The sequence below is a fragment of the Ictalurus punctatus genome, chromosome 22, assembly GCF_001660625.3.
Source record: "Ictalurus punctatus breed USDA103 chromosome 22, Coco_2.0, whole genome shotgun sequence".
NCBI classification, from domain to species: Eukaryota; Metazoa; Chordata; class Actinopteri; order Siluriformes; family Ictaluridae; genus Ictalurus; species Ictalurus punctatus.
Genome location: NC_030437.2, coordinates 12,731,947 through 12,744,760, shown reverse-complemented (window position 1 = coordinate 12,744,760; position 12,814 = coordinate 12,731,947). Strand labels below are relative to the sequence as shown.

The 12,814-nt window shown below is 37.4% G+C and overlaps 1 protein-coding gene across 5 annotated transcripts in view; it reads left to right on the top strand.

Moving 5' to 3' along the window:
• Positions 1 to 12,814, top strand: part of slc4a4a (solute carrier family 4 member 4a) — a 62,403-nt gene that overhangs the window by 26,306 nt on the left and 23,283 nt on the right. For 3 of the 5 annotated variants that reach the window (XM_017452160.3, XM_053674563.1, XM_017452159.3), the window contains 3 exons: positions 3,769 to 3,904; positions 7,568 to 7,728; positions 9,568 to 9,747. In XM_017452160.3, the coding sequence (XP_017307649.1) occupies positions 3,769 to 3,904; positions 7,568 to 7,728; positions 9,568 to 9,747 (477 nt within the window). The remainder of the gene's footprint in view (positions 1 to 3,768; positions 3,905 to 7,567; positions 7,729 to 9,567; positions 9,748 to 12,814) is intronic. The other 2 variants (XM_047149856.2, XM_047149855.2) reach the window with 1 other exon arrangement.

Here is a 12,814-nt window from a genome sequence, read left to right as displayed (position 1 = left end):
AAATAGCTTTTCCTATGTATAGTGAATGCTGCACATAATCTATGACTAATAATAACAGAGTAAACTGAGCTAGTATTTATCAAAGAAAAAAGCCTAATCATTGATATGGAGAAGTTGGGTGCCAGTGTGGGTGCATTGTAATAGTAAGAAGTAAGGTTGTTTCTTCATGTTTTTTGAGAAGGAAAAGTCTTCAGGACTTCAGCATTTTTTGGTCATATTAAAGGAAAAAAAAAGAAAGGCTGGTGCAGGGATGACTGTGTATATCTGTTATAATGTCAGTGATAAGAGGAAACCACCTATTTCATGGGTGTTATACAACTTTAAATATTTAAATGTATCTATAGACAGATTAAAAAAAGTACATGACATTCTTTAGTAACTAGAAATTGTAACATAACATGTTGCATAAATTGTGGACTGAAGCTGAGGATCAGTACATCATGTTCACACTAATCACATCATTACTCACATCAAAGCTCTAATCTAGCTTCCACCACTTTGTCCTAAATCTAATCTCATAGCGATGGTGTTCTGCTTTTATCGTCAATGCAGGATTTGTCAGATGTGGGAATTCTCAGATGTCAGCATGTTACATTCCTTGAAGAATACATTCTCAGTATTTACTAGATGTAAACTTTACAAAGGTTTCACTGTGAAATATGTAAAAATATATAAATAAATCTTACACGCAAATGCGAATATTGGTGGCTATTTCCTGCCATTTTTTGTGAGTGTTGATGCTATATCTGACGAATGCAGCCATGTACTGTATAGTAGATGTTGTTGTTTAGCGAGATTGAGACTCTCCAACTGGAGTGGCAGCTTGACTAAGCCCTACTTTGGACAGTGGGCATTCTCTCCCTCCCCTTCTTTTCCCATGAGCCCCCGGTTTCACAGACAAAGTCCCCTTTGTGCAGGCCTGTGGCTCTTGGCGACTAAGCCTGCAGCGTTGAAATGCATTTGAACGATGTGATTTTCATTCCCATCTCTTCCTTTTTGTGCTTCGCTCTCACTGCTCAGTTGCCCATATTGAACAACACACTCATCTCCGTTTTGCTCCCTCCTCTCAACCCATCTCTATTGGAGCCTTGCTTAGCAACTGGGTGAGACGACTTCTTTCCAAGGCTCAGTACACGGCCTCCATAGCAATATAGTCTGTATGCAGCTCAGGAGAACAGTCTTTGGGGACTTTGTGGAACAACTAAGTGACCTAAATTAATCTTGCTGTAACAGAGTCTACCTTCTACTCAGTTGCTGTGATCAGTAAATAATGATAATGAGTCTTTACTGATCACATATACACATGCACATTGATATTCTTTTCTTCGCATAAGAAAATGAGTCATTAAGCAAAATGCTAAAAAAATAAATGTTCATATTGATTTCTAGCTATAGCGTGAAACACATTCCTCTGAGCTCTTTTCAGCCCACTTCAGTTTTAGCATTGAGGTCTGTGATGAGAATATCGCATCACATTTCAAAGGCATAGCTGATCATAAGCTGAAAAGCCTGAATGATTCAGCAGTAGCCTACCAATCTACCAGTTGTACGGTTGTTGATGTGTGGTCCAAATACAGTTCTAAAAGACGTTTGCCATTTTTCATTGGAAGATAGTATCATCTGTTCTGTGATTTATTCCAGTCCAAAGCAATTGCATAATCATTTCTAAGCTCTTTTGACAACATTCAAAACAATTTGGATTATTTTACCATCAGCATGTTACTATATGATTAACATTTTCATTTATCTAAACTACAATGTCATGGTGTGTCACATGACTAAAGCTGCAGCAGATATCAGCAACAGCTGATAAAGATATAGGACACACAGTGGTGTGACAGAATTTGATCGAGTGGGAAGATACTTATTTTACATGCATTACTGCATTACATACACGAGGGAAAAGTGTTCAGAAAGGATTATATATAATGCAATATCGAAATGACTCAAACATGGAAAATAAAGGTAAAGAAAAGACATTTAAAAATAACAACAAAAGGCTTTACTGAAGATTTCCTTGGTTTGACTCACACTTGGGAACGTTGTTCTGTTTTAATATTATATTTCACAATCATATTACACATTATTACTATGTGTTTCATAGGCATTCTAATTCTCTGTGCTACAAACAACCTGAACATTATAAATTTTTTTCATAACTGGACAAGAACCAAATTGTTCACTGACTTTGAATAAGCAAAATCTGTCTTAGTCCTAGTCTATCCTAGTTGCATGTATTTAGTGCTCAAAATATCCATATCTGTATTTGTATTTAAAAGTGGGTGTGACCTAAACGGGAAGGGTTGTATTTTTTAAATGAACCATAGCCTACTACCATGCCCCTGGGAAACACTGCAAAGCACTTGGGGAAAAACAGAAGTTGAAATGCCAGTGTATTTGTTTATCCCATGAGTTTCATATCTGAGTACTTGCTCGTGCCCGCAGGAAAGTAAAAACCTCCACCTTGCACGACATTTTTGTTGCATCCCTCGTGGCATCTTCTAGTTTTAACTAGATGCCCTGTGAATTTTCTTGCAAGTTTTCTAAAAAACAACCAAACAAACAAATGAAAAAACCTTATAACGCACCTCCTATTTATATCTGCATTTCTATCTGCTTAGAATGCGCTGCTCAATCCAAATAATGCAGTAATGCATGCTAACCTGCAATGCAGGTCAACGCAGGAATGTAACCTGCATAATGCAGGTTACATCCCTAGTCCTAGTGTACCACCCAGAACATTCTTAATCCTACAGTATGAGAAGAATGTTGCAGATCAACGATTGAACAAAGCAGTTGCATTATGAATTAATGTAATTGGTCAAATTTTGATTATTTTAGCACCATTATTTGACCGAAGCCTGTAGCAAGCAACTATATAACTGACGTATTGGTTCTGAATTTTTTTGTACATTCACATGAAGACATCCATGTAGCTGGTTAAGAAGCTTAAAAAATTGGAAACCTTACTTTTCGGTCAGTGTTGGTTGTCCTAGCTGTGAAAAATCAGCCTAATGCTTGTCACCCTTCACATTCTCATTCCTCCCCCCTGCTTAGGCTGCTCACATTATTGTATTTTTGAGCTTCACTGTATTGAATCTTGCCATGCATTTTTAATGAGCGATGATGCCTGACTAATATTCAAATTAGAGGACAAAGGCGAAGGAAAGCAAAGCCTTTTTGTACAGATTGAACCGTTCAGGAAACATTTCCTAATTGTTAATAAGGGGCTGAACGCAGAGTGCCAGAACTTGTGGGTCAATGGGAAAGGGGGGTACTGATGGAGCACCAGAGGGGTGGGCTATTGCAGTCAGGGGACAAGGGGACCCCGTTTTTTAACTACCTAGGTGTCATTGCGCTCTAATAGAGGACAGAAGACAGCAAACAGCTCAGAAGACTCTAATGAAGGTCTACCTGCACTTAGCTTAGGCATTGGAGGATTGCTATCCCATCTTCACCAAGTCAGATCCAGCTCTCACTTGAGGAAAACTTTTTTTCAGGGTTTTGAGATGGAGACATCTGAGAATGACCCGGAGAACATGTCGGATTATCATAATGTGGAAAAAAGTGAGCTAGAGAAGGAACAGAAAATGGTGACTGACCTGAATGGTGGTGCAGAGCAGGATACTGATGAAGCGATAGTGCCTCCACCACCTGACTCAGAAACTGAGGTTAAATTCATTCCCAATGGTTTAGGGGATCATGGTGAGCTGCAGGTCCTCAGACATCCTCATCAACCTCTGATCAAAAGTATTTTCTCCCTCACAGTTTCTCCAGCAGCGGAACGTATTCGCTTCATCCTGGGTGAGGACGATGATGGTCCAGCACCTCCGCAACTTTTCACTGAGCTGGATGAACTCCTCTCTGAGGATGGCCAGGAGATGGAATGGAAAGAAACAGCCAGGTAAGAGTATCTAAATATCTGTAGTATCTAAATAGTATCTAAAGTATCTAAACTTCTGTTTAATGAAAAGTTGGGAAGATGAGATGAGAGATGAGAAATAATACAATCTTTAACAAAACAATGTTAAAAGATAAAACATTTCCCATAAAGCTTTTTTCCTTTTAGCACACAAATATTTGTGAAAATGTTGACGTTTAAACATCATATTTTTTATTTAGCAAGAACAGGTTGACCTAATTTGGCCATTAAAGCATTATGAATTTGATTAGAGAAAGAAAATATCTATATGTAGAATGTTAATGACTCATTAATTACTCATAACACAGTGTTAAAAGATGAAACATTTCCTTCAAAGTTTTTTTTCTTTTAGTATTGTGACTTTTGTGTTGAAATATTTGTGAAATTTTTGAGGTTTTACACAGATATTTTTTATTTAGCAAGAACAGGTTGACCCAAGTTGCCCATCAAAACATCGAGACTTAAAACTCCAATTTTGAAAAAGTTGGGACAGTATGGAAAATGCTAATAAAAACAAAGAGGACTTGCATTTAAATGAAAAATGTATAAAGACAAGGTATTTTATGTTTTCCCTAATGAACTGTATAGGTTTTTTGAAGATAATTAAAAAAAAAAAATTGATGCATGCAACACATTCAAAAAGTTGGGACAGGGCAATTTAGGACTAATAGCGACCTGACAAGTTGAAATAAGAAGGTGATGTGAAACAGGTGAGGCAATCGTCTAATCATAGTACATAAGGATCCTCCAAAAAAGGCCTAGTCCTTCAAGAGCAAGGATGATTCGAGGCTGCCACCAGATGCCTCAGCGAATAATCAACACTTTGAGAACATTTCCCAAAGACAAATCGGTCGGATTTTTGACATTTCACCTTCTTCAATTCAAAGATTCAAGAAATCTGGTCAAATCTCAGCGCGTAAAGGGCAAGGCCAACAACCACTTCCGAATGCGCATGATCTCCGATCCCTCAGACGTCACTGTGTTAACAGCTGTCGTGAGTCTGTAATGGATATCCTGACGGGATCGGGAATACTTTGGTAAACCTTTGTTAATTAACACCATTAGCCGCTGCATCCACAGATGCAAGTTAAGGCTTTATTGTGCAAAACAGAAGCCAGACATCAACACTGTCCATAACTGCCGCAGACTTCTCTTGGTCTTATCTGAGATGTACAAGTAACACAGTGGAATCGTGTTTTGTGGTCCGACGAGTCAACATTTCAAATAGTTTTTGGACAAAACAGCCGTCATGTTCTCCAGGCCAAAGAGGAAAAGGACCACCCAAGCTGTTATCAGCGTCAGATCCAAAAGCCAGCATCTGTCATGGTATAGGGGTGTGTCAGTGCCCATGTCATGGGTAACTTGCACATCTTTGAGGGCATTACTGCAGAAAGATATACATTTTAGCGCAACATATGCTGCCATCCAGACGTCGTCTTTTCCAAAGACAATGCCAAACCACATTCTGCCCGGATTACAAGCGCATGGTTGCGTAAACAGAGAGTGCGGATGCTAGCATGGCCTGCCTGCAGTCCTGACTTGTCTCCGATTGAGAATGTGTGGCACATTATGAAGCTCAAAATAAGGCAACAAAGGCCCCGTACAGTTGTGCAGATGAAGAAATGCATAATGGATGAACGGGGGGAAATTCCACTTGCTGAACTTAACCAACTGGTGTCTTCACTCAGAGCCCAAACACTTAATAAGTGTTATTAAAAGAAAAGGTGATGTTACACAGTGGTAAACAGTAGACTGTCCCAACTTTTTTGGAGTGTGTGGCAGATTTGAAATGAGTGTATATTTTCAAAAATCAATTAAATTCAAAAGTAAAACCTAAAATAATGTGTTTTCCATATAGTACATTTGCATTTTCCATACTTTCCCAACATTTTCGGAATTGGGGTTGTAGTCTGAGAAAGGAAAAAAAAATCTGCAGACAGAAGATTAATTACTCATTAAAAAACTGTGTATAGCAGCACATTTGAAGCACTGATAAACTCATGAATAAAACATCTTGTGTCTGTGGCACGTCGCCATTGACAGTTTGGTGCCAATATGCTTCGTTGTACCACTCAGGCTGACCAACACATTATGGCTTTTTTTAAGAGAACAGTTTTTTTTTTAATTTAATGATGGTTGACTATATCTTAAATTCATTAATCATTAAACAAGGAAAATAACAAGAGCAGTAGTTTTCCTTGACATAATAGGTAGTCCCATACACAGGTCTGTGGTCTCTGGTGAAAGACGAGTCTTTCAGCACACATCAATTATGGAGTCACTGGGTTTTTCATTGTCAAGCACTCTAGGTATTTGTAACTCAACAGCTACTGTAGGATACAAAGTCTTGGACCACTGCTAACTGTTTTATAACAGTTTAAGAATATATATATATATATATATATATATATATATATATACACATATATATACACACATAAACTATAACTACTATTAAACTACACAATTGTACTGCACTGTACGGTAGTAATTGTGTAATTAATAAGGACATACAATATTAGTGTAAATAAAAAAAAGACAAATAAAATTATTTGAAAAATTATCTATCAGAATTACAATTAGGAGCAGAAATGCCTTGTTGATGAAACAGGTCAGAAGAGAATGGCCAGAATGTTTTGAGCTGATAGGAAGGCTTAAATAACTTAAATAGCAGCTCTTTACAGCCGTGGTGAACAGAAAAGCATCTCAGAGAACACAGCATGTTGAACTTAGTGCTGGATGGGCTACAACAGCAGACGGCCACACCTGTTTCCACTCCTGTCAGCCAAAAATAGGAATCTGAGACTATAGTGGGCACAGGCTCACAGAAACTGGACAGTTGAAGATTCTAAAAATGTCTACAGGCCTTTTTCCAATCTTCAGTTGTCCAGCTTCAGTGAGCCTGTATATACAGTATATAAAATCTTTGTAAATGTGCCTTTTACTGCCACACATATGCAGAAGGCATAAAATAAACATCAAGGACATAATTTGTATTAAAAACTTCGAAGGTATCTTCGGTAGCCAATGCAGTACAGATTAAAAATAGGGCTGGTGAAGCTCCTAGGCTTGCAGCTTGCATGAAGATGATAATTTTGTTTGGTATACTGGGTTGGCAGGTTTATATGTAACAGGTATTTACCTTGAACTTAACGTCTGTAATTTAGGATATCCACAAAGACCTGTGTAGAGCCACAAAACATGTAAAGTGTTACTTAGGTCTTTCATTTCAGTGAAACAGGTTTTGAAAGATATAACAAAAAGGGTTTGCCCAACACGAGATATAGCTTCTGGAATGATTATATAACTTCTGGAATGATTTTTACATTTCATTGTAACTTTTTGGAAATGTAATGGTTTAGGATTTTTATAATGAGTTGCAATGCTGTGTAGCTATGGGGATTTCCATTGCAAGAGTCAGTATAAACATGGTGTGCTCTAGAACTTGTAGCTTGTTTTGTTTTGTTTTTTAAATACATGAGTAATTATAAACTAACAGAGGAGCTGATGTTAAAACTTCAACAAGTGCATGTATAATCCATGTAGAGAGTGTTAAGGGTGGAAATGTGAATGGTGTTATTAGGAGTACTCGGGCTGTATGTGCACAGTTCAGTGTTTGACTTTCATTTTCCTGCATATTTCCAGATGGATCAAATTTGAAGAAAAGGTGGAAAAAGGTGGAGAGCGCTGGAGCAAGCCTCATGTGGCGACGCTCTCCTTGCACAGTCTGTTTGAGCTCAGAACGTGTATAGAGAAGGGCACCATTATGCTGGATCTGGAAGCTTCCACTCTGCCTCAGGTTGTGGGTGAGTAAAGCCTTTTTAGTGAATACTTTTTCAGGAATTTGAAAGGATGTTCAATGGTTTTGCAAGGAGCCACTGGAGAAGTATAACTGTATATGATGACATTCTGGTTCTTGAAACCTCTCTCTCTTTTTTTTCTCCCTAATCTTTTCTTGGCCAATCCCCACCCTCGAGTTAGGTCTCCCTATCACACAACAGCTACCAACCAGAGAGGGAGAAAGCTAATATATTACTACCTCCCCATTCTTAAAGCTAAGCTTGATGTTGGTAGTAGCCCAATGTTAAAGCAGAAGCCCTGTGTTGGAATGAAACCCCTGGGGGAAAGGGGCCCCATGTCAAGCAGAAGTCACACTTTAGGCAGACCCTCAAATTTGACAGAAGCTCCTGGTTGGGCAGAAGCCCCTGGTTGGGCAGAATCCCCTGGTTGTGCAGAAGCTCCTGTTTGGGCAGAATCCCCTGGTTGGGAAGAAGCTCCTGTTTGGGCAGAATCCCCTGGTTGGGAAAAAGCCTATGGTTGGGCAGAAACCCCTGGTTGGGCAGAATCCCCTGGTTGGGAAAAAGCCTATGGTTGGGCAGAAACCCCTGGTTGGGCAGAATCCCCTGGTTGGCCAGAAGCTCCTGGTTGGGCAGAATCCCCTGGTTGGGCAGAAGCCTATGGTTGGGCAGAAACCCCTGGTTGGGCAGAATCCCCTGGTTGGCCAGAAGCTCCTGGTTGGGCAGAATCCCCTGGTTGGGCAGAAGCCCATGGTTGGGCAGAAACCCCTGGTTGGATAAAACCCCTGGTTGGACAAAAGCTCCTGGTTGAGCAAATCCCCAGGTTGGGCAAAACTCTATACAGGACAGAAACCCTTGTTTAAGTCCCATTTTGCACAGAATCCCCTGCCTGAGCACAATCTTCATAAATAAAATTTATGCAGTTACTTTAAATGTGTCTACTGTCCATTTGGTGACAATTTTTTTGTCTTTAGTTTTGAACTAGATGCATAATGGATACCATGTTAAAAGAAACATGTTCATGTACAATTATCTTCAAATAGATATTTCCTGAAAAATTAAGGGAGAGTAAATAATAAGAAACTTGTAACAGCATGTTGTTCTTCTTTTATCAATTATTTGATTAGTGAAAGGAATCTTTTAATTAAAATTGTTAGTAGTGGCTCCATGGAGATAACAGACCCTGTCCTTTAATTAATTTGCAGTAGAGCCTTTGAATACAGATAAGCTGAACTCAGCTGAGTTTATAGTCCTCCTTCTTTTGAAGTGAACTGAATAGAAGTTTAACCATTAAGCAATGTGCAATTCAGAAAAAAACCCTGAGGGCTGCAGCCATGTGCCCAGGCCTCTGACCCGCTTTAGAAAAATAGAACCACTAGATAATCTAATGTCCAAGCCAGAAATTCAGTGCTGTCTTTCTGGGTTTAAAGAAAAATGTGATGAATTTCATATTTAACAACAATACTAATGCTAATACTACTACTACTACTACTACTAATTTTTATTATTGTTGTTTATTTATTTATTTAGTTTACTTTTTTTGTTTATTTAATTTTCATTTAATTTTATTCTTAGGAAAAAATGCATATTATATTATATTATATGAAAAAGTAAAAGACAATATATACTTAAGCAGTCACAATTTCACCATAATAGATCTCTAATTACTTGTAGAAACCGCCTAATGTAATAAAAGAGACTTCAGTCTAAAGCTTTCAGGTGTGTAAGGGATCGTGCCAAAAAAATTCTTTACTGTGCAACACTTCTCAGATTACCTATTCATAACATCTGAATATGAATTCAAATAAATGAGGCAAGCTGTATTCTTGTTCTCTGTTTCTTTTACAGAGATGATTACAGACAATCAGATTGATACCGGCCTTTTGAAGCCAGACCTGAAGGATAAAGTCACCTATACCTTGCTGAGGAAACATCGTCACCAAACCAAGAAATCCAACCTACGCTCCCTGGCTGACATTGGCAAAACGGTCTCCAGTGCAAGTAGGATGTTTTCCAACACGGATAATGGTAATACAGGTGCCAGTTTGGTGCAGTTCTTTTTTTATAATCAATATTCTACCTTTCCACTTTTTTATGCATTTTCTTTTCCTTCTTTACAATCAAAATATGATTTATCCCCATAAAGTACAATAAAACAAAATTATGAATCATTAGATCTGATTTAATTGAAAGACTTGAATGCTGTAGTTCATTACTTAAATCCTTTAGATTGCACAACTAAGCCTTATTATCCCAGTGTGCAGAGTTGATTAATTCACTAATCACCATAAATGAAACAATCATTATGCTTTCATTTAATTAAGCATGCTAATGTAATTTTAATACCAGTGTTTATTATTAATTGGCATAATTTAAGTCTTATCTAAACACTGTGTGATGTAGGCTTAGCATTTCTAATGAGCATATCTGAAATCTGCTCACTAAACTTAAATAAACTCTAAACTTGTAAATTGTCCATCCTTACATTTATATTTTTGCTCAGTTGAATAATGTCCTTAGTACATTATTAGAACAACTCACTCCGTCCTGTTATAATAGTGTTTAAAAGGGATACTCGAGTGTTTTTCAATCTAATCTCAATTCACTGCCTATCCTGTATGGATTCTCACAGACAAGAATTTCAACAAAAGAAACAGAGCAACCGGTTTACTTGAAATTCATGTATAATGGAAATCTAAGGGCAGTTGTTGCAATTTCAGTAAAGGTTTACGTGGAACATGTTTATGTAGACTTCATTCAAAGATTTCTATATCTGTATTAGCTTTTTATATATAGGTGCATCTCAAAAAAATGTGAATATTTATTTTTTCCGTAATTTAATTCAAAAACTGGAACCAGCACATATTCTAGATTCTTTACACATAAAACTAAATATTTCAAGCTTTTTTTTGCTTTACTCTTGATGATTACGGCTCACAGCTCATGGAAATAAAAAATCCAGTATCTCAAAATATGAGAATGAAGAATTTTTAATACAGAAATGTCGACCTGAGAAGAGCTCTAATCAGCGAATTGACTCTAAACACCTGCAAATGTTTCCTGAGCCTTTAATCTCTCAGTCTGGTTCAGTACACACAACCACAACCATGGGGAAGATGAAAGTAAATTTTGCATTTCATTTGGATATCAAGGTTCCAGAGTCTGGAGGAAGAGTGGAGAGGCACAGAATCCAAGTTGCTTGAAGTCCAGTGTGAAGTTTCAACAGTCAGTGATGATTTCGGGTGCCATGTCATCTGCTGGTGTTGGTCCACTGTGTTTTCTCAAATCGAGAGTCAATGCAGCGTCTACCAGGAGATTTTAGAGCACGTCATGCCTCCATCTGCTGACAAGCTTTATGGAGATGCTGATTTCCTTTTCCAGCAGGACTTAGTACCTGAGCACAGTGCCAGTTTGCTGACCATGGTATTACTGTGCTTGATTGGTCAGCCAACTCACCTGACCTGTATTGTCAAGAGGAAAATGACAGACACCAGACCCAACGATACAGATGAGCTGAAGGCTGCTATCAAAGCAACCTGAATTTCCATAACACCTCAGCAGTGCCACATCCTGATTGCCTCCATACCACGCCGCACTAATCCAGTCATTCATGCAAAAGGAGCCCTAACAAAGTATCGAGTGCATAAATTAACATAGTTTTCAGAAGGTCGACATTTCTGTATTATAAATTCTTTATTGTAATATTTTGAGATACTGGATTTTTGATTTCCATGAGCTATAAACCGTAATCATAAAGATTACAACAAAAAAGGGTTGTAATATTTCACTTTATGTGTAATGAATCTAGAATATATGAAAGTTCCAGTTTTTAAATTAAATTACGGAAAAAAAGAACATTCCTACGATATTAAAAATTTTTGATATGCACCTGTATAGTTGTGACTACTTTTTCAGAGAGAAAAGTGGTTATATTTTTTGAACCAGAACTTTTTTCTGTATTGTTCCAGTGTTGGACAGTTGGCTAAAACTGCACAAGAACAGCTTTAGGAAAGCAATCTCTTATGTATTTTTTTTTTTTTATCTTAAGACCTTTATTGTTCAGTTATGGCAACTGTATTTTTAAATGTGTTATATTGTTGCATATTTTCAATCTTTATTGACGGAATTTAACTGCCCGTAGTTATCCATTATGGGTGAGTAAAAACATGCATTTATCACATCAAAAATAACAAAACAATCCATGCTGAAATTATTGTTCAGTGAAATGTCTTATAATCTACACACTACACATGTGGCTGATGGGCATTAGGTTAAATACTTCTGGAGTAAAACGTTAATTAAATTTTCTCTCTCTGAGTATGTTTTACATGCACCAGTCAATAAGAAGTTTATAATGTTGTTGAGATTGTAGCTTGTTATGTATGAGTTAATCTCAGTCAGTTATTAGCTTTAGATTAGTAATACTAATCATTTTCATTGAGGCTTTGACCTGGGCAAAGTACTTGTTCTAATGAAACATTTCCTTAAGTGCTGTGTAAAACAAAATTTTATGATCTAATATATCAGTAAACTTATGACGTACCTTTTTATTGGTTTCCATTAGTCATTCCTACTTTAGAAGGTCTCTTCTAACGAAAGTTGACCTACAGTATTGCATATTCAGACTTGTGAAAAATTATAGGGAAATAAAAAACATGATGGCTCTGTTATGTTGTCCGTCCATTTTGCTGGCATGGATTGGATCCATTTTCCCCTTAAAGGGAAGTGTAACGGCAAATCCATACAAACTTCTGACTGATCAACGTTAGCCTATGGTGGTATGAGGGATCTTTTTCAGGATGACCCTGACCACATCCCCAGGGCACTGAATAGTTTGATCAATATGAAAAGGATGTAAATCATATACTATGATTTATATATACAGACACCAGATCTCAACTCAACTTAACTGCTATGGGAGATTTTGGGAGGGAATATATCTTCAGGAAGAATGGTGTTCTTTTCTTTAAAATCATTTTTTGTGCGATGTTTATTATTGCCCCAAACACTTTTGGAACCTTCATTAGTATGTATTGAAAGCTCAAATCATGATTAATCCAGTAAACAAGTTACTCAAGCATCTCACAAAAATGCG